Here is a 24,144-nt window from a genome sequence, read left to right as displayed (position 1 = left end):
TTGATGACCTCGTTCGACAATTGGATCGAATTTGGCAGGAAATACCGCAAGAGACCATCCGGGAGCTTTATCGATCCATGCCACGCAGCGTGGCAGCTTGTATCCAGGCTAGAGGCGGGGCAAAACCTTATTGAACTTGTTACTGTAACTCTGCAAAAAATCATTCAATTGTTCTGAAATTTTAATCATTTACTATTCTGTACATTGTCTTCCTATCCACCAATTTTCGTTTAAATCGGAGGACTCCTTCTTGGTGCGTCGAATTTTTTGTTATAGAGTGTATTTATACATTCAAAACTCTATTTCACAAGAAATAGAATAGAAAGATATTGAAAAATGTTAGTTGAAATTTGAATGCGTCTTTATTTCCTTGGAAATTTAAAAAACTGTTTCTAGTACTTTTTAAACGAAATTAATTATTTGTCTCTTCCATTTTTTTCCAGTTCAATTCGTTCGAACAGCTCATAATAAATTATTGTAACGAAAAACTCCAACAAATTTTAATTGAATTAACACTCAAAGCTGAACAGGAAGAATATATCAAAGAGGTATGTAGTTTCTCAAAGTTAATTATCTATGTTTCATTTAGTTTAAAACGGTGTGTATATTCATTGGATGAAAAATCTTGAAACAATAAAATGATAAGCCACATTCAAGTTGATCTAACGATCTGTTTTGGAGAAAAATCACAATACTTCCCAATCATTTATTTTTATTTTATTTTATAACTGGCGTTGAACAGCCGACCCAATTCTATGTTAACGATATCAATGTTCAACTCCGTATCCTTGTAATTTTGAAACCCAAGCCAGAAGACAAAGAAACTCCTTGTTCAAATATTTTGACAAACTAGCCTCCGTAGAAAACGTTTTGATGGAAACCGGTATTTGCGTTACATGGAGAGGAAAACTACGAAATCCTCCGATGATTAACCCGTATGACACAGTATTTCGTAAGTACAGGTGCCAGTCGGGAGCAGAATTCGTATCAATGAACCACCACTGAGGTTTGAACCTGGGACACCTCACTGGAAGGCAAACGCTCTAAATCAAGCCTGAAAATATTTGTGAGAATTTTGCTTTTATTTTATGAAAGTTGTCAGTATTTGCTGAGTACCTATATAGAAACAATGTGAAAGAACAGCTCAATGAAACTGTAGGAAAAAGTGTGGCTTGTAGCTTTATTCTCCCACACCTTTTAGTTACTATAAACGTAATAAAAACTAAGCTTTAAATGTAATATAAGTTTTATGAAGTTCTTAGTAGTCAATATAAAAGACCTTCTGATGTTTCAATAATTATACTTAATGTTCTTATATGTGACATCTAAAATAGTTATTTTCACTAGTGGGCTCCACCCCCTGTTCGCTAACTCTCTCCAACCCTCAAAAATTGCTATGAAAACTTATGTGGTTTGCTTTGTTAACCACGATAGCTTCACTAACTACTAATTTAAATCCATTTAAAATGTGTTCTAGAGTACTTAGATAACATATGATAATATATCATCAGGTATATAATAATATATTATCAGATAACACGTAATATTATATTTTAATAATATAATACATAATAATATAATGTCAACAATAAGTTACTGAAATAAAATCTTTTTATATTCAAATGTATGACTGAATGAGACCAATAAAACAACATGTATGGCAAAACGTCTCCTACGCATTCTTTCACGTCTAACGTCTCTCATAACTGTCATCAACGCTTTCTTCTGCTTTTCGATCACGCTCTACTTGATTATACTTAGAAAGAATAACAGCTTGACTAATTCTCATTTATCAATGGATAACAATAATAATGAATGCAATTATTATAATTTAACCTGCTTAATTATAATTAAAACATAATATATAACATATTGTTGATATGAATTATTCCCTTTTTACCTTTCAATTCTTCCTAACTTAGAAATCAGTTTATCTCAGCTGTTTGACGTAACAAGGTTTTCGAGATATCGAGAGTATGCTGTGTATATACTATGTTTTTATTATTTTTGTAATATTGTAATATACGATAATATTAATTTCTTTTTCTTAATTTTGAAGGGCATACAATGGGAGCACATTGATTATTTCAATAATGCTGTTATATGTGATCTTATAGAAAAAGTAAGAATTAGTTTTGATCAGAAATATTATGCTATATATACAGTGTAAATCTTTTGTGTTTAATTTTTAAAAAAAAAACTGTTTTGTGCTATTTATTCTTCTGTATACTTAAGTACTTATTTCAGAGATAGATTAAGATTGAAATAATATTTGTATTTACTGTATACATAATTTTCTTGAAAATTGTTTTTTATTATGTGAGAACTTGAGCGATGCAATTTACATTACATTTCATATCATGCTTGCCTAATTTTTACAATTCAGAATTGAATTAAAAAATGCTGTAAACGAATACATGCTGGAAAAATGTATCGAATTTAAAATATTGTTAGTTCTATTTATGAAGATTGAATAATTAAATTTAATACAAAGTATGAAATAATTAATGTAAAATAGATAGTAACATTATTTGTCTGAAAATAGCAAAATGATCTGCAGATTGAAAAAAAAAAACGGATGCTGTAGATCTGCAAATCTGATTATATGATCTGTTCGTGATGCATTAATTGTGTTTCTATGTTGGTTTAAATGACACTTGGACATGCCAAGTTCCCCAGCCATTTGCTTTACGAGTTAAGTCAGAAAGGTGCGCCTTTCGTTTGACAGGAGAGCACCGTAAGAGTGAAAATACGTCTTGGCTTGGAGACCAACGGATCGATGGCAGCACAACTCATTTATGAGGCCACTTCTTTAATTTAGATTGAAAGGAAAGGAAATTTTCTCGTGATCCCTGCACCCTCAGTATTTCTCAATGACTACGGGACTTTCGATTCCACTGAATTTATAAGCAGGTATATCGCATGTAGCGTATACTCCGTGGGTCTCAGCGAGAATCGAACCCAAGCCCCTCGGAATCGGAGTCCAATTCTTGTGCCACTGGGGAACCATGGCCTGAGAAAAATGTTTTTAAACTATTCTTAAAATGTTTTAAAAGTTATGGATTCTTCTTAAACAGCAACTTTCACTTTAAGTATGTTAATTTCTATTTACCTGCAATTATTAAAGCTGTTGTATAGGAAAATTAGCTTTAATTTAAACATAACTTTTATGAGAGTTTGAAAATAAGTGTGGAGAAATGATGTTTGCTTCAAAATTTTGCTCCACTAACAGATTATTGAAATAAACTAATTTTTACCACAAAGTAATATCTTTGTACGCATTATTTTATTTTAGAACAAAAATTATAAAAAAAAATTTCTAATAAAATATTAAAGAAAACTCTTTTACATTCTCTTTTATTGGAGTAATAATGGTATGAAATCAAATCTTGTTTTAAGAAAATTATGATACGTAATCAAAAGTCAATTTTCAAAAAATGCGCGAAAAAATTTTTTAATTATTTTTTTTTAAAAAAAAACCTAAGTGCGATGCCATCTCTAATAGAAATGCTTAAGTTACCACAAATTTAACTAATTTGTTTGGATAAAATATGTTGTCATTGCTTATAACATTGGTTTATTCATCTAAACCAAATTTAAAAGGTCATATTGCATTAACCAGTCACAAGCAGTCTCTCCCTGATTTAACAGTTACCCACACAGCGGCATCAATGATATGAGAGGAAAGCGTGATAACTGACCACTTGCAATGGACAGTTCGACAAATGTTCATTTTGTGACGCAGTTAAAATTGTTAACCGATCATTTAAGCCAAAGCGTAAAGTATCCTCATAAAGTTCTTTTTTTTTTTTTGCTCTAAATCTAATCAAAAACCGGCTCTGAAGCGTGCGACGAGGTTTTCCCTTTTACAAACATACATATATCAGAGCTTGAAACGTAACAGAACTGCTTCGGATATCACCTTACTTATAAGGAAACATAAATATCCAAACACAAACAGTTAGGCTCCGCTTATCGGTTTTCGTTAAGCTGTTTTACCGTTAATTGCTCGACTCCACCCGCATGTCGTCGGGATACCAAAGCGGGGGAGCCATCCCCTCTGCAGAGGATCAAAATTCTGATTGCGATCCAAAAATCCTCAGGGAAGGTCACCAATAGTCCATTGTGACACTCTAGTGCAACGTAAATAAAATACCTACCTACGTTAAAAACCTAAAAAGCTTTACCACGTTTCCGTTGTGTGTTGATATATATCTTCTCAATTCCGAGGAAGGTTAAACTTTTTAAGTGACCAATCCGAAGTCTATAAAGTCGTACAAGCAAATCTGAGACAAGAGCACTGCATTGACATTCTTGGAATCTCTGTGACATTCTTGGAATCTCATTCTTGGAGGAACTGTGGGAATCTTCCAAGCGTTTTTTATATTGACCAAAAGCAGAGAGTGAACCTTCGATGATGTTGAATTATAGAACTGTAGAAAGTTCATTACCCTCCCTAGCAGGCAGATAAATAATTTCGTTTCCATAAACATCCACATGGGATGGAACCCACTACAAGCATATAGTGCTTATCTGGGCCAAGGAAACCAATTTGGAAATGATATCCTTACCCAACTTATCCAAGATGGGTTGTCAATTCTGCAAGTATTGAATTCAGATTTTACTATTAGTCAATGTCTACATACTAAGAACGTTGGAGTCAAAAGAAAAGCTCAAAACTTTTTTTATGGAAAAAATATAAAGCCCTAACTACTTTAAAAATGCTTTAGCTATAACATTTTGTTGTGCAATATCATTACTCAATACCTTTATCATTTTGAGTTCAAACTTTACATTACGAGGAGAAATGGATCGATTTTTTTAAGGGATGTTTTCTCTTATGATAAAAATAAGGAGAATTTTGCTTTTGTATTTTCTGAGAAAGATATGATAAATTTAGTTTTCAATTTTGTACAACATTCCGTCCATAACTGTTTCCAACTAATAGATATTTTGATATGATACGCAATATTTTATTTACCAATAAGCATTATAAAATATGTGTTATTAAAATATATTAATAAAATGCATAAACACATACGTTTATGCATTTTAATATTTTATTTGACAAAACGTTTTGTAGCCATTTTATGTAAATTTTGTTAAAATATGAGTAAATTAAGTAAACAAATCTGCTACCCAAAACTTTTTACAGTGATCTCTCACTTATGCACCACCTCTTTTGTGCACCTTTTTCATTTATACGACGATTTTTATAGGTCCCAGTACATTAGATAGGAAAATAATGATAAACATCCTTCGTTTATGCGTCGCTCTAAAAATAAATTTTTCAATTATGCGCCGAAATTTTAGGCTAGTATTTTAATTTTTTAATCCTTTAAATACTTTTTCTTTAAAAAAAATGTTTTAAATTAAAAATGAAGCAAATGATTAATCCTTGTTACAGTTAAAAAGAAACATATGTTGTTAGATCCTATTGAATTTGCTTCCCCCTGTGACCTTTTCATTTTTGCTGTTTCTGGAAAGGCATTCTTTGTAAAATTTTGAATAGGGTGTCTTATCTGTTACACCAACAACAATGAAAGCTCATTCAACTTTTAGAAAATGACCATTCCTCTTTTCCAGAGGTTAGTTTTACTCCCATGCTGTTTTCGAGAAAAAGAAGACACCTGGAATACGAAAGATGAAAGAGACCGCGATCACTTATTTGCAGTCAGAGGAACATTATGAGTACATAAAAGGAGGTTATCTGTTTAGTGAGGGAAATACTTGAACAACTTATTGTGCAGCATATTATGACGTCAAGTACTTTTCTTAGAAATTTATCATGTGATGTTTCAACCCTCCCATAAAACTTAAATTTTTTGTGAAGAACTGTTCATTTATATCTAATTAAAACTTGTGAATGATGAGAACGTGGTGGATGATACTGACGAGATGATCAAGTTCCTCCAAATCACACAGCAGTATTGAAAGCTTTAGACACTATTCCTGACTATTTACAATTTAATTTTGCTTCTGAAACTCNCAACGGTATCTCACCCATTGTGGTGGTCCTGAAAGAGTGGATACCACCTCTGGAGAACGCACTAGGTCTGCTCATCGGCAAAACCGATTGTGCAGCTCATTAGAAATAAAAAAAAATGTAAATTTTGTTAATTTATGAGCAAGTAAAGTTAACAATCTGCTACCCAAAACTCTTCATATGTACATTTTACTCAACAAAAAATGTTTCAAATTCAAAACTAAAAACACATTCCAAAAAAGGAACTAGTTCGAAAACAGTTGACACAATTATTCCTAATTCCAAATTAATTATTTCTGTTATTGTTCAAGCCACTGTTATTGTTCTGTATTCTGTTATTTTTCAAGCACACCATAAATTATGAAGGGTTTATTCCAATGCTAAAATGTATTTTCCTTGCTTCAGAATAATCATGGCATATTGGCCATGCTGGACGAAGAGTGCCTTCGGCCAGGTCCGGTCAGTGATGAGACCTTTTTATACAAGCTGACGCAGGCCTGCCAGGACAACCCTTACTTTGAGAGCCGAGGATGCAGGAATTTCATAGCAGACAGCACACTCCCTCACCACAGTTTTAGGGTTAGGCATTATGCTGGAGCAGTGAGTACCATCTTTTTTGTTAATTATAGTAATAATATATTGATTGTAGGAATGAAATGTGAACACTCATGATAGCATCAGAAAGACAGTAGCAATAGCATCGTCACAATGCAGGGCTGAGTTTGTATAAAGGCAAGTTGATAACAACACAGACTGCGCATGCTTGATTTACATGATCGTATGAGAGCATTAAAAGTTATTGTAAAGTTTTGCCGAGTGAAAAAAAATACTAAGCTATAGAAAGTATTTTACCTGCAAAGAGAGAGAAAAAACAGAGGTGTTTACTTGCCTTGGTCTGTGGTTCGGCATATCCGAAATCGATGCGTCCTTTTCACGAAAGCTCTCACTACATTTTTGACAATGCTTGCTATACTTTTAGCAAAAAATGTCTGCATTTTGCTCGCTTTATACTACAGAAATAGCGCTATTGGGCGCTGTTTCCTGAACCCATCCATTTTCAACTCGAATTGAATTTACACTCACTTTAAATTTTGTTAGCGAATTTTGTATTCAGTTATATGACATCTTCAATGCACATTTTCTATTTTTGCAACTCTAAATAGCAGCACTGCTGTCACTAGTGTATTTCTGAAACTATGACGTGTGTTCATATATCGCTTGGGCAAACATTATAATTCGCTTTTAATAATCACATAATAAGGAACTCTGGCACGAGGGTCGTAGTATATTAAATGACTTTTTTGCAGGTGACATATTCAGTGACTGGATTCATTGACAAGAACAACGATATTCTACACAGAGACCTCTCCCAAGCCATGTACCGAACAGAACAACCTTTACTCAAAACACTCTTCCCTGAAGGTATTCCACCGTATACACTATCTTATTTCATTTATTGCTTAAACGGTGCTTTATTTCCACTGGCACTTATACGAATCGTCCAATAGTGCATGAAATTGGTTGCAATTTACAACCACAAAATTATAACAATTTAATTAGTGATATTGTTCAGCCTATGACTTGGACAATTCCATGGTGTCCCCATATAATTATGGTCATCATTTACAGGTAATCCTCGAAGGACATCCCTTAAAAGGCCTGCCACAACCGCTACCCAGTTTCGGATCTCAATTGGTGCACTTATGAAAAGTCTTCAAGGAAGGAACGCCCTCTATGTTCGCTGCATAAAGGTATGTTACTATACATTTAATGTATATTAAACTCTTATGTAGACTATACGTAAAATATATGTTAAAAATATTTTTAAAGACGGGCACTTGGGATGTATTGTCCCATTGGTCAGCCAGGAGTGCCAGAACTGCTACTCTCTTCTCGTTACCCAGTGGGCACCTGTGGCGAAGCCACGGCGGTGGAGCAGCGTCGCCCACGTCACACAACCGCAAACCCGTTTATAGGGCGGGTCACATTCACACAATCATAGACACAAAGGATAAAGGACATAGAGCACAGAGAGAGAGAGAGAGAAAGAAACATCCATGTCCAGAGCGGATTCGAAACCGCAACCATCAGCTCCGCTGTCAGGCACGCTAACCACTCGGTCACCTGGTCGGCAATATATATTATGTTAATATATGTTAAAAATTCGATTTAAATAATATTTTGAAAGGTACGATCGTGGATCGTTAAGTGGTGCAAGTATGAAATGAAATTCATACGATTTTGCATCAGCAATATTAAATATTTTTCATTCTGCAGCCATTTAATGCTGAAACAGCGCAATTTTGTAATGCGGGCTACCGGAAGATTACAAGTTTTTCCTTAGGTTCGCTACACGATATCTTGTAATAATAAATGATGCAGCGAGTGAATAAACGAATGAGAGGAACTGAAGGAAATATTAGTTTGTTCGAAACATTGTAATGTTTAAAAATCCATAGACCAGTATAAAAACCAGTTAAAAACTCAAACCAAATTTGAATATAGTAATTGACCAGTACAGATTTTTTGTATATATTTTTTTTCATTCTACCTATTTTTTGCAACTGTTTTTTTTTCGATGTATAAAGCATAATATGCTTAAAATTAAATGCTTTTATTTTTAGTTTGATGCATAACGAAAAATATGCATTATGAATCATTAGCTGTCAATATGGTCAATATAATCGATAAATGTTACAATGCTTTTCTGTGACAGGTAGATCTGATATACAAGTCGAACTCAAGATTGACGCTTGCTAAAAACAATTTTCTCCACAAACGTGAAATTTTATTATCCAATGAAATAAAATTAGTACAGAAAATTATTTTCAATAATACTTTAAATTAAAATCTTAAAATTTTTTTAGCATTACTTGCTATCGTAAGTTAAAATTTATAGGTAAAATAAGAAATGACTTTTGCGATTTTTGTTTTTTCATTCTCAATTAATGATTTTCTGATGTCCCGATCTTCCTCTGAATCTGATGAATTTTTAACTTTCTGTCTGTTCGAGCAATTTAACATAACCGTGTAATAATTTCGTAACTTTTTTCTCAGATTTTTATTTATCTTACAGATTTGTTTTTTTTTTTTATGTTAAGAATTTAATTTTGATTAACTCAGCGACCCAAAATGTCTCAAAAAATTGATTACAATTTAGGTTTTTTAAAAAAAAAAAACAGATTATATGATCTGAAATGATTTCATTACTTACTTACTTATCCTCTACGTGCCTTTGGGCACTTAAGGCCTCTAGCATATCCCTCCAACGCCTCATGTCTCTAGAACTAGATCTTGATTCCTTCCAGTCAGATATTCCACATTCTTTTAATTCGCCCAAAACATGCGCTGGATGGTAAGTCAGGGTCTTCCTCTTGTTCTTTTACCATCAGGGGCCCATGTAAGCGCTACAGATGTAATTTTTTCCTTCGGCATTCTAAGGATATGTCCGAGCCATCTCCATCTTCTTTTTTTAATTTCATCTTCTATTGTTTTTATTTTAGCTTTCTTTAATAGATTTTGATTTGATACTTTGTAAGGCCAGAAAATTTTAAAAATAAATCTTAAACATTTGTTTTGAAAGGTTTCTAATTTTTGTATTTCGATCTTAGTCTGTTTCCAGGTTTCTGCGCCACATAATAGTACTGCTCTAACAATAGCTTTGTAAACAACTATTTTAGTCTTTATTTCAATATTTGACTCTCTCCAAAATCTATGTAATCCCTTAAAACATGTTCTTGCTTTGATTATTCTCTGTCTAATATCTTCACTACTTCCACCTTTTTTATCTACAATAGAACCTAAATAGCTAAATGACTCTATATCATCTATTTCGTGATTTTCGATTTTAATTTTGTCATTTTTCTTTTGATTTATCCTCATTACTTTAGTTTTCTTCTCGTTTATGAATAAACCTACACCATTTGAATATTTGTTGAATTTGTCTGTTTTAAGCTGAAGGTCTGTACAAATGATTTCATTAATATACATACATTTTTAAATTAGGATTTTTTTTTGTTTATGTATTAATTTGTTCATCATATATGTATGTCACTGATGTGAACGTCCGAAGTTGGCGACTTTCATCGCCGAATCCCAACAATCACATAGTAGCTATTGTAAATGTTGTAAATATATGCTGGATCTGCACAGATAAAAAAAACTGGTAAAATTACCTCACTGCATGGTAATGACATTTATTATGAAAAAACATAATTCTGGTTTATAAAACTAAAATATGCGGTATTTAAATATTTCATTCGATATTTTTTCATTTCATATACAGTTTACCGAAAATTTTGGTTTCCAAAATATATTTCTTATTACCTCACATTTTGTAAAAAAATTCCTAAATTAGGAATAAATTTAACAAAAAAAAAAGGTTATTATGACATGATCTAAGATAGTATGATAAAATTACCAAATTTTATCATATTTTTGACGCATTATAAAACGATATTTTGTAGTTAAATTTACCAAACTTCTTACTAAAGTATCATTATACTAAGCCGTAAAAATTGACGAGCTTCTTAATGCTCCCATAAAGGCAAAAATACGGTACATTTTATCATATTCTGGTAATTTTGACCTAACTTTTTTTCTCGGTGTAATTTGATGATAATTTATTCATTAACATTTAAACACTTATTCGATATTTTTTTTTCTATTAGAATAGATTAAGAGTAACATCAGTCGTGGTTACTGACCAGGATAAACTTTACAGTATTCCTATACGTTGATGTTTTTCCTAAACTATCCTGATCAGATATTGAAATAATATAATGCCTTCGGACATTCACCAAAGTGAGTAAGTGATTGTTGACATTCATCGGTGAAAGTCGAGACCCTCCAGATTTCGGTGTTTCACGGAAATATATATAGATAATTTAAATATTTTAGGAATATTTTGTCATTAATTTTCATAAATTTCGTGACATTTAATAAATTTTTCATAAATTTTCAGCCGAACGAGCTCAAACAACCTATGATTTTTGAAATGGCTTTAGTGCAGCATCAAGTAAGATATTTAGGGTAAGTAGCTGTATTCTCGCATAAAGAATTCAGGATCAAATTACGATATAAAGTACCGGTACTTTGGGTGCATCATCGGAAAATACCATTTTTATTACAAAATAATATGCCGTAAGATTTATTTAATTATAGTGATTCAGTGATTTTACTGTAATTATTACTGTAACAATTGCGGTATATCAATTTGTTTGTTCTGAAACATGTTCCAATAAAAATGGATTTTACAACGAAAAGTACCGACACTCTGAGTACCTGCACCTTTTACCATAATTTGATGCGAAGTTTTTAACAGTATAGCGTTATTTTAATAGCACCCATTATTTTACTACAATATTACCAAGTATCAAGGGATAGAGCGTTCGCCTCCCGATAAGGTAGCCCAGGTTTGAATCCCCGAGATAGCTGGTCGATACGAATTCTGACCACAGTGCTCGATCCCCGTGCTGACGTAAAATATCCTCAGTGGAAGACTGATTATGGGTTAGAGTCTCCTTAGAGCCAGGCATACCATGCTAGGTTTTCGTGGTTTTCTTCTCCATGCAAAGCAAATCCGGGTTACTTCCATCAAAAAGTCCACCGCGAAGGGATATTTCTCCCGATACTTGATCTAGAAGACAAGGAGTTGAACATAGGTAGTCGTAAACTCTAAATTGGAACGGTGAAGACAATGTATCAACTTATCATTGAAAGTATATATACGCTGAGATTAGCAACGTTTAATTGAAATTCAGGAGAAGGTTCCAAGAGCTGATTTGCCATAATATCTTAGTTTTTTAATCTCAAATCTACGTTTTCTCCCCTAAATATTTCTGTTTAAACACAGTTTTTTTTTTTTTTAAGTTTTATGTCACATCAGGCATTTAGTTTTAAAATTAGAACCAATTTTCTCTTTTTTTACGAACGAAACGTTTTTACGTGTGAAACGATTAAAGACTTAAGATATCCAATAAATATTTATTAAAAAATAAATTAATAAACCAATATTTTTTAAAGTGTGGTAATATCAATCTTAAATTTAAAACAGCCCTCTTTATTTCTCTATATAACATAAAATCATAATGGTCTAACAACGTTTTCCATTGTTGTCGGCGCATTTTTATTGGCTGGAAAATCACGTGGTAAGATCCAGTTTTCTCTCATTCATTTCTAATTGTTTTGGTTTGCAATATAAATATGGAATAATTGCAATCATAAAGTTAAGTTACATTAATTTGATTACTTTTAAATACTTTCAGCTATTTATGTATATATGACGTATATAACATTTTCAACTAAAAAAATTTAGGGCATGAGTCAATAATGCAAGATAAAATTCATGCTTATTAGAAAATATAATAATACGTTGTTAAATAAATCTGAAATGTAAGTTAACATGATCATTAAATTATATTAGATTACATATAAATATTACGTGCGATAAATTGAAAGAAACATATGAAACTAACTCTACTCNTTTTTTTTTTTTTTTTTTTAAGTTTTATGTCGAAACGAAACGAACAAAACGTTTTTACGTGTGAAACGATTAAAGACTTATATCCAATAAATATTTATTAAAAAATAAATTAATAAACCAATATTTTTTAAAGTGTGATAATATCAATCTTAAATTTAAAACAGCCCTCTATATTTCTCTGTGTAACAAAATCATAATGGTCTGACAACGTTTTCCATTGTTGTCGGCGCATTTTTATTGGCTGGAAAATCACGTGGTAGGATCCAGTTTTCTCTCATTCATTTCTAATTGTTTTGGTTTGCAATATAAATATGGAATAATTGCAATCATAAAGTTAAGTTACATTAATTTGATTACTTTTAAATACTTTCAGCTATTTATGTATATATGACGTATATAACATTTTCAACTAAAAAAATTTAGGGCATGAGTCAATAATGCAAGATAAAATTCATGCTTATTAGAAAATATAATAATACGTTGTTAAATAAATCTGAAATGTAAGTTAACATGATCATTAAATTATATTAGATTACATATAAATATTACGTGCGAAAAATTGAAGGAAACATATGAAACTAACTCTACTCGAATGAAACCTTTGATAACCATGCATATTTAATCTTTCTTAGATTTTTTACCAATGAAAAACAAACTGAAAGTTCCGAAAGTGAATAATATGAGAAGTTGAAAGCACTTATTTTGGAGCCCATCGGGTTGCATCTTAGGTGAAGTAAATGACGATTAACAAACAAATTTATAATCAACATTTTCTCTTTAGACTGTTAATTTTTTTGCCCTATACCACTCACCTGTTAAAAAGTTTAGTTTTTTTTTTAAATAATCGAAATTGAAAATGGAAATTAATATAATAAATTTAATGGTGAAAAGAATTTCAATTCAATTATTTATTTATTTTTCTGTAGCTTACTGGAGACGACGCGCATGCGTAAAGCTGGTTACGCCCACCGCCAAGACTACGAATCGTTTCTGCAGCGGTACAAAATGCTGTCCATCCACACGTGGCCAGTTTGGTCCGGCCTGCCAGTTGAAGGGGTCACCCACCTATTAAGAGACCTTCCCGTCCATACCTCCGAATATTGTTTCGGCAGGACTAAGGTCTTCTTAAAACACAGCAAGACTGTAAGTAGTTCCCTTTCTTTTCTTAATGAACCTTCATTATTGTATACTTATTGAAACATTTGTAAGCATATAATGATTTATAAAACAATACATTTTCAGGACTAAAAGCTTATTAAAACTCAGCAAGACAGTTTATTTATTTATTATTAAATCGTCATTATTATGCTGATTTACATTTTCGTTTAGAGATAACAATGCAGAACTGGACCCTTTGAAATGACAAAAAAAGCAGAAATAACAGCTGAGTACTATTGGTCTATGTTTATTCGATACTGCTGTTTATTTCTCATTGTTGATCATTCATATTGATCAACACTACTTCTAGTTTGGCACTTATGGAAGACGCTGAATTTGGCGAGAACTCATCTTTACTTGCTCACGCTGTGTAATGATTACTGTATTTTTGAACAGAAATAATTTGTTAGCTGTGTAAAGTTCTACTCATTTCTTACAGAAAGTATAGACAGCAAAGTTTTCATATTCTTTAGTTGTGAGCTTTGAGATGTGTGTGCGGCTTGACGTCATGAGGTGGGGAATCGTAGCTTCAGATTTGAGTAGGGAATGAACAAAGCCTTTCTCCATCTTCTCTTTAGCCCTGGTATAAAGGTCTGATAGGAGTATCATGATCTGAGACATGCTCTACTGGCATGAAAGTGGTACCCTGGTTTATCTTGAGGGTAAACAAAAAGCCATACAACACCAGTTCATATTGTCAGATCAAGCGCAGTTTGCAATGTTTCATTTTTACTTCGAAGGTAACGGTAATGTAACATTGTATTTTGCCAGAAACGTTATTGATCATCAACCTGACTTTCGGCAAATTTCCCATCGACGGTAACGAGCTGAATGTTTTTTTTTCTCCAAGGTTTCGTCTTCATATGAAATTTTTTTGCGAATAATATGCTATTTTCATAACTTCTCTGAGTTTGCAAGAGTTACTCAGGACTGTAAGGACAAGTTTAGTCAATCTAAATTCAGCGCTGTCTATGCTTATTCTGAAAATGGCGCAAAATGTCAATATGGAGAAAAGCCACAGCTTTGTAGAAATGAGAAACGTTTGTGTTCTAATTTTTTAATGCTACATTTTCTGGGCTCATGAAAATTTGCAAAAACTACTGGCTTTGATATTTTTTATCTAGGTGGAAAAATATCGCCAAATTGGCAATTTTTTAAAAAAAAGTTATTTGTCTATTCGAAAGCCTAAAATATTTTCCACTGCAAGATTATATTATTATGGATGTAATTTTCGACTATTTCAACCTTCATGTACCAAAATGTTTATCTAAATGGTGTTAACATGTTTTATATACTAACGAATTAGTATTTAATATTTTCAGTGGTAGTTAAACCACAATATACTTAGTTTAAAAGCATAGTTTTACTTCAAATGTACGGCACAACTTTGTTTTTTTTCCTTGGCGACAGAGCTTCGAAAAATCAAGTTAACTAGACGGAAAATGTTTGATGAATGTTGAAAAGTTTCATCCAACAGCAATCTCCTATTTCATTTAATCTACCGGATCTTCATGATCAATGCATGGTTTCGCCGAACTTAAAATTACTCTAGAAGCTTGTCGAAACGATACCATCCCGAATACAGGATGTAATAAGTGCAAAGTAAAGTCCAATAAAGTATTAATCCAAAGCTTTTATTAGCCTGTGTGAGTAGTTGGCACATTTACCACATACCTGGTCAATGCAAATTTAGCTACATTGGGCAAATCTGTCATGTTATTTAGTTTGGAATTAGAAAGGTACATCTTTCGTCAATAATTCGATAAAGCATCTAACGTCGCATATCGTAAAAAACATAGGCATAAAGTTAAATCCAATCATAGGCAAAATTTTTCGCCTCCTCTGTCACATCAGCTCATTTTATTCTTCTGATCTCTTATATGATTTATATCAGTGCCTGTAATTTTGTTAATGACATAATTTCTTCAAACCCTTGCTCGGCCTGGAAATGGATGATCTTGTCTTGATTAACTTTCCAAAGCCGCCATCGTTCACTTCGGATTCCACGTTTTTTTTTCACCATTTTAATTCCCTTATCATTTTTTTAAAAATCTATTTCATTTTCACCATTTTCGTGTTGAGGGTCTTAATAATTAAGAGTGCTTGTGACTATATCCATAATGGTTTTTTAAACAACTGAAGTTTCGTTCAATTTGAGTTGACATGAATGAACATGTTTCAGCTGTATGAACTTGAGCAGTTCAGGCAAGAGAGCCTTCACGAGCTGGCCACACTTATTCAGAAGTTGTTCCGCGGATGGGTACACAGGCGACTCTTTCTTCAAATGAGAAGAAGCCAAATCATGTTAGCAACAAATTATCAAGCTTGGAAGGTAAGTTATTATCGAATTCGTTTCGAAACAAATGTTAGCAAACATAAAAAATAATAATTCGACATATTTTTCAAATATCAATAGTTAAAAATTAATTAACTTTTCGATGGAAAAAATATTTAAATTGAACTAATTAAGGAGTTTTTTAATTGAATATTCTTAAATAATCCACAATTACTAATTTTTTTAATTAAAAAGTGAACATTTTCATCAAGAAATATATGATAGTAGTACAAAATTATTGTGACGATGTAAATAAACATAAACGTTGACGAGCAAATAAAATGACTTTGTATTGAACATATCGGGATTATTTACACATAATTGAATAGCGCAAAAGTTAATTGTAGTTATGCTGTGTCAAATGAAAGCTTAACGAATTGCAATTATGCGAATTCGAAGTAATGGAATAAGCGATGCTATAAACTATTTCTGACCCAAAAACATTATCATAATCATAAAAATTACAATCGTTCAAAAAGAGCACTTAAAATAGATGTTAGCATGATACATAATATTTAATAATAGTTTTCAAATTATTAATTATTAAAAATTAATGAACTTAACACTGTTAAGAATATTTAAATAAAACTAATTTATATTTTTTTAATGTAAAATTCTTAAATAAGCTACTATGAATCGTTGAATGAAAAATCAAATGATAATATTTTAATTAAAAAAAGGCTTGATAACGAAATATAAAACATAATGATGTACATAATGATACAGTAGTATATAATGAATAAATAAAAAATCATAAACGTTCACGAGTAACTAAAATGTGTTTGTATTGGACATATCGGGATTATTTACTTATAATTGAATAGCGCAAAAGCCAGTTGTAGCTTTGCTATGTCAAATTAAAGTATAACAAATTGCAATTATGTGAACTCGAAGCAATGATAAAAAGGATGCTAGAAACTATCTATGACTCAAAAAAGGGAAAATGATTAAGTATTAAGAGGAATGTTAGTATAGCGTATCATGATCATGAAATCCGTATTTATTCAATTGAGATAAACTCGTAGTAAGATTCAAAGGTTGGACAAGGATGTAAAATGAATATTTATATCCGAAAATCCATTTTATTAAATAATAAAATAAATTCCTTAGTTTTCTCTACTGACTTGTTATTAGAAAGAAATAATATATTTATTTAAATGTAATGTGAAACACATATTTATTAAAAATTGTCAATATTTAAAAATAACTAAAATATTTTTATTTTGTTTAATTTGTAGTTTAATACTTAAATATACTTTCATTTAAATTTTTGGAAGCTTCATCATTGTCTGATATTTTCATACATATTAGAAATACTAGGACATAATAATTCAACAAAATTTGTTTTTACTGTATGCAAACAGAGATATTAATCAACAAATTAAAATAAACAGTGTTTAAAATTGTAATTAGAAATTAATTTTTGCCTTAACACCTCTTCCACACATAATACATAATCGTTTCCAGATTATTTCTACTAAAAATACAAAGAATTTCTTTCTTATTTAAAGATAAAATCTAATAGTATAAAAGTTTAGTAAAAAATTTTAAAAATAAACCATTTTTCTCTACTTACATTGTTTCATAGGAAAAAAAAGTGATGTTTATTGCTGATTGAAGCAATTATATATTATTTCTATTGATTACTATCTTATCTGTGTATTGATTATGCCATGTGTAGTTGCATGCTAATTAGTTATTAGTTTCCCATTCGATTTATTCTATGTGTTAGTTGCTGTAGTGCATGGTTATGAATGAAGTGAACAAATGAACAAAATGGGTAACCACTCGCTCTTTCTTTTTAATTTTTTTTCATCTTAAATCCTTAAATTCATTTTTTTAGTTAACCCTTTACAAGGCTTAGGGAAATATTAACCCCACGAACTTCCAATACATGCTATTTTAACTTCTCAACTATATGTATATATAAATTGTTTTCCTAACTGTGATTTATGCTGCCATCTACAGATTACTTTAGAAAATACAAAAATACATATGAAGAGCTTTGTTTACATAAATGTGGGTAACAGTAAAGGTTGTTGTGGGGTCAAGAAGAGTGGCCAACTCTGGAAAGCATTTTTTATGCATTATATTTTCCTTTATTTGAGCAACTCTCATTGAGTTTATTTGTAGTTTTAATCATGGAATTTATATATTTGGTCATTCATGAGAACAGAAAGACACTTTTATGGAAAATGTCATCAAACTTCCCAGGAGAAAAAAAAATGGTCATCAAATTCATTTTAGGTAATATGCTAAATAAATTTCTTGTTATAAATCAATCTAATTTCTAATTTTTTTTAATTTTCTAGTCCTATAATTTATAATTTTCCTTTCTAATTTTTTTATGAAGACATCCTTTTTATCTTCTCAGAAACAGATGTAAACATTTCTATTTTTTTAATGAAAAAAATTTTATTTCGCTAAAAGACACAAAACAAACTTTTTTATTGCTTTTCAAATAATTCATTAACTCGGGGTACAGTTGTTAAACAGGGACTTTGCTTCAAAAAATATCTCCAAGCCACAAAACTTAGCAAGTAGAAGCGTTGAACAACCGGTTTATTTTTTTAACTAACCACTATTAATGTTCCTCTCCGAAGCCATTCAATTTTGAACCCAAATCAGAAGACAATGGAACTCTTGAATCAAGTATTAAGACAAACTAACCTTCGTAGAGGTCTTCCTGAAGGAATCAACCCACATTTGCGTTGTATAAGAAGGAAAAACACGAAAATTTTCTAAGTTTATCCAGATGCCAAGACGATCTAACCCTTAATTCGTCTATCACAGATGATATCTTTAGTCAGACCTGCGGTCGACCGTACCGGGAGGGAATTAGCAAATCCAGCTGTATTTAACGACTCACTTTCCTATTTGGAATTTTCTTAAATAAATCAAAGCTTGATTCTTGACTTTTTTTAAGTTCAGGTAGTAATTTTTTTTAAAGAAATAAAAGCTTGAATTATAATTGTGACCAACTACTACCAAGGGAAAATCTACAAAAAGGAGAACGAGTCGTTAAGGAACACTGGATTGTAAATTAGCAACTAGCAAATTCCCATCGATCAGCCACGCTGGATTTCGAATCTGGGCCAGCTGGATTGGAAAGGGAGTACTTTATCCCCTGAACCGGTTAACTACAATCAAGGGACAAATCTACAAAGCCGGCCAGGTGGCCGAGTAGTTAGCATGCCTGACTGCAAAGCCAATGGCTGCAGGTTCGAATCTCACTTTGGGCATGGATGTTTCTCTCAGTGTGTTGTTCTCTATTGTGAGATGTGTGAATGTGGCCCACCCTATAAGACTGTTATCTGTGGCAGTAGTGTACGTGGGTAATGTTGCTCGCCTCCGTGTCTTAGGTTCACAGGTGCCCACAGGATAACGTTAAATAAGTAATAATTCCGGCAACTTCCTAGGTCAGGAACAAAAAGTTCAGTGCCTGTCGTTAAAAAAGTTAAATCTACAAAAGTTAAATCTACGAGCCGTTAAATCTACAAAAGAGAGAACGAGTCAGTAAAGAACGCTAGATTGTAAACTAGCAACCGGAAGCAAATTCTCATCGATCAGCCGTCTCAGGGATTCAAAACCTGACCATCTGGTTGGTAGGGGAGTGTTTTATTCCCTGAGCCACCGTGGCTTAGATTATAAATCGGGGTTAAATTGTATTATTGTTTTCTGTAATTGAATTTTTTAAAAAGAGGTAAATCACGTGTTTGTGAGTGTTTGCCCATTACAAAATGTGCAAATGGAATGTGTGGAAAATGTGTGTCAGTTAACTGGCTTCAAAGTGCAATGTGGTGTTGTTTTTACTGTCTTGACAAAAGTTTTCCGTGGAACTTGAAGAGAGCGGAAGTTCTTCCTTGGATCGAAGTGGACCAACCACACTTTGGGCCTTCTACGTCGTCTGGGGCGCCTACCTAGGCTGGAAGGTGAGAACATCCAAACCCCGTTACACACCTTTTTTTATTTCACTATCCCTACCCACCAGAATTCTAATTTGATTTCATTTTAATATAATATTCTGGATTCATTTTTATTTCCACACACTTCGGAGAGCTGGCAAAATTAATTCCTCAACACGAAACATTGCATCTGCAATTGTACCGGAAGTAAAATCTTGTAATTGCTTCTGAAATAAAATATTAAAATAAACTAAATAACATAATCTAAACATAACCTGAAAATTTAACTTGATTGTTAAATCAAGACTTATATCTAAAAATTTAACTTGATTGTCAAATCAAGACTTATGTCTAAAAATTTAACTTGATTGTTAAATCAAGACTTGTATCTAAAAATTTAACTTGATTGTTAAATCGAGACTTATATCTAAAAATTTAACTTGATTGTTAAATCGAGACTTACATCAAAAAATTTAACTTGATTGTCAAATCAAGACTTATATCTAAAAATTTAACTTCATTGTTAAATCAAGACTTATATCTAAAAATTTAACTTGATTTAACTAGACTTAAATCTAAAAATTTAGCTTGAAGTAAAATATTTTATTCTCTTCAAGATCATAGCCTTATTAAGAAGTCTAATTGAAGGTACGATCTTTCAAAACTACATTTTACGAATTTTTATTTGCATGAGTTTGGACGTAGCACTCCATCATGCGGCCCACAGAACATGCTTAGGTTTGGTTAATTAAAAATTCCAGATATATCGGGTATTCCTTAAAATTATCAACAATTTTAAGAATTAATTTTGAAAAAAAGCGGAAAGCTATAAAAATGTACAATTTGTTGCCTTCTATTTAGGAAACTAGAAAGTTTATATTTACCAAGTTTAAAAATTAGTTACGAAGTTCATCATTGGATAATATCGATAACTGAGAAAACTAAAAATTATAAAACAACGTTTTCTCTTGCTTATCAGACTGTTCTAACTGAAATACCTGTACGTGTATATCTTAACTTTGATCTTGATTGTACCATATTTTTGCTGCATATTTTGATTCTTGAAGAGTTTTTCTCACTGAGCAGTGACATCTGCCGATTAAATTTGTAAATAATTCTTAACTTGTCGAGTTGAAAACTTAGTTTCCCAGGCAAGAAACTGCAAGCTGTGCATTTCTATATCCTTAATTATTATCATTATTTGACTTTTTGAATTTTAGACATCGGTTTTTCATAGAGTAATGTATATTCATACAAAAACTTTATTTGGCTCACTAATTCTTGTAATCATAAAAAATTGTGATACAAAATTGTGTTGGACTCATAGCAATTGTCCACCATGTACGTAAATAAGTAACACAAAATACTTCAAATCATCAAGAAATAATAGCAAAATAAACAAAAAAAAACAGGCACATTGACATTCATTTTGTCAAGAAAGCATTGTAAGAATTTAATTGTAATCGTATGACTGATAGTAAAAATATGACATTAAAGAATGTGCCCAGTAAACAAATCAAAATTACTTTTAATTGCAAAACAAAAGTTTGTTTTAAAGCTTCTTTCAATCGTTGATAAAACCATTTGCTTTGCATTAATTTAAAATTGTCAGTCAATTTCTTTAAAAATGACCTTATTTTTTTTTCAATTGTACATTTCTTTTTCCAAAACATTGTTTAAGATAACAGAATTCCTCTCTAGCAGTAAGATTTTATACGCTTGTTATATTTTTCAGTTTTAAATTAAAAGCATATTAGCAATTACTATAATCAAATACCAGCTCAATATAATATAACTTTACAGACTGTTTTTTTATACCTAAACATTTTTTGTTCTAAAATAACTGTTAATTACTTATTATTAAATAATTATTTTCTTTCATAATTTTAACAATTGATTTATTACTATTCTTTATAATTTTCAAATGAAATTCTAACCACATTCCAGCCTACGTAGTGCATTGATTAACATTTGCATGCTACTTTGTACTGTAGTTCCATACTTTACATTGCTCCTTCGTTTGTAGTAGTAGGCAAATGTAATACTGTTATTTTTATATATTTAAAATAATTTAGAAGTAAGTTTTTTTATTGATTTTCTATTGTATTTTTCATTAAAATTATAACATATATGTTTGCATACGTTTGCATGTCCTAAGTAGCAAAAAATATCATTATCATATTAAATCTTGAAAGAAATCAGTCCTAGTTTAAAGAGAATTCATACCAGTATTCTATGAAGTATAATACCACATATTTATAAAGAATAACATATAATTTAACTTACCAATAAAGATTAATAGAGGAAAAATATATTAAAATATAATGAAATGAATTTAATAGAAATAGTATCGAAATTCCGGAAATGAAATAATACCACATATTTCTGTAAAAAATAATATATAATTTAACTTAGCAATAAAGATTAATTGGTAAAAAATAAATTAAAATAAAATGAAATAAATTTAACAGAACTAGTATCAAAATTCCAGAAATGAAAAGCACAAATCTAAATTGGATACCATCATAAATCTCGAAATATGATGTTAATATGCTTAGTTTATTATTATAAGAAAATGTATATCTCAAATATGCTAAATGAGAGATAAGGTGCACGTCATAACTACATCTCTAAACGCAACGCTAAATTTATATTACGTTTACATTATATATCTAAAGTGATATCATGTTAGCATATCCTAAGCATCGCAAATTCTGAAATAAAGTATAACAAGTATAGAAAGTATAATACAGCAAATTTTTAAAAAAAGTATTATAACAAACTAAGGAAGAATAAAATCACACTTCTTGAATTAAAATATAAAAAAACACATAAAGAATTATATCAATTTCGATAGAATAATATCCCAAAACGCAAATATTATGTAAAGAAAAGGAAGAACAATATAACAAATTCAAATATTGAATTGGTACTAACTTAGGAAAAATTTGTAAAACAATTAGATTTTGAAACATGTGAATATTAGTCAATATCAAGTTAAAGATGCTATGTTATCCATATTATATTCAGAGGATACTCACTTATGTAAGTTTTTTTTCTTTACCTTTTACAATGAAACACAAATCTACTATCCGTTAAATTTGTCTCCGTTCGGCGAAAAAAAGAATCATTTTCATAGTTTTATCATAAAAAACTTTCATAATTTTAAAATGAATGCTATTCGAAGTTCATCTAGAATGTTAAGTGATGTAAAGTTTCTTATAATGTGTGTCTAATAATTTTTAAGATAGTTACTTTTTGTTTCATTTATTCGAATTCTTAGAGTAAATAAACTTATGCTTATTAGTTAATAACTGTGACCAAATGACTTTATATGCATGACTAATATGTCCTAAATGTGACGACATCTTTGACATTTAAAGCATAATTCTAAATTGAGTACAACTCCAGTATATATATATGTATACTCAAATATATATGTATAAGTTATCCACATCTTGGATAACTTATACATATATTTCAGAATAGCTCATTCACCATGTCATTTTAACTAAGACAATAAGAATTAATTTTATAAAAATTACATTCTATGTAACAAATTTCGAAACGATAAGTTCTGTGTCGTAATGACTGCTAAAATTTTCTAAAACATATATCCAAAGAAGTGTTAACTAACAGATATAGTATCACATCGTAATTATAATGCACAGTAATACAATTAAGGTACAATAAGCATAATTGCAGCGTTTATGAATACATTCAAAATTACATTTATTAAACAACCATCAAGCATATCTCAGAAACCATATAACTTGTGATATAATGACAATAGCACAATCTATGAAAACATTCAAAATTACAATAAATATTAATCAATCATAAAACATAATTGTCATATAATAACTTTGGCACTATCTAAGGACACATTTAAAATTACAATAAGTACAAAACAACCTTAAACCATATCTCGAAACCATATAAATTATGATATAATAACGGTTGCACCATCTATGAATTCATTCAAAATTGCAATAAGTATTAAACAACCATAAAACATAATTGTGATACAATAACAATGGCACCATCTATGAATACATTCAAAGTTACAATAAGTATTAAACAACCTTAAACCATATCTCGAAACCATATAAATTGTGATATAATAACGATTGCACCATCTATGAGTTCATTCAAAATTGCAATAAGTATTAAACAACCATAAAACATAATTGTGATACAATAACAATGGCACCATCTATGGATACATTCAAAGTTACAATAAGTATTAAATAACCATAAAGCATGTTCAAAAACC

At 30.8% G+C, this 24,144-nt stretch overlaps 1 protein-coding gene across 1 annotated transcript in view; it reads left to right on the top strand.

Moving 5' to 3' along the window:
• The window catches only part of LOC107454372 (Myosin 95E), a 50,890-nt gene that overhangs the window by 11,636 nt on the left and 15,110 nt on the right, over positions 1-24,144 (top strand). Inside the window, exons 6-13 of the mRNA XM_043044185.2 lie at positions 444-548; positions 2,060-2,122; positions 6,392-6,586; positions 7,294-7,408; positions 7,616-7,737; positions 10,950-11,017; positions 13,397-13,613; positions 15,811-15,960. Of these exons, the coding sequence (XP_042900119.2) occupies positions 444-548; positions 2,060-2,122; positions 6,392-6,586; positions 7,294-7,408; positions 7,616-7,737; positions 10,950-11,017; positions 13,397-13,613; positions 15,811-15,960 (1,035 nt within the window). The remainder of the gene's footprint in view (positions 1-443; positions 549-2,059; positions 2,123-6,391; positions 6,587-7,293; positions 7,409-7,615; positions 7,738-10,949; positions 11,018-13,396; positions 13,614-15,810; positions 15,961-24,144) is intronic.

This window comes from Parasteatoda tepidariorum, chromosome 9 (genome assembly GCF_043381705.1).
Source record: "Parasteatoda tepidariorum isolate YZ-2023 chromosome 9, CAS_Ptep_4.0, whole genome shotgun sequence".
Lineage (NCBI taxonomy): Eukaryota > Metazoa > Arthropoda > Arachnida > Araneae > Theridiidae > Parasteatoda > Parasteatoda tepidariorum.
This window is presented reverse-complemented; position numbering and strand designations above follow the sequence as displayed.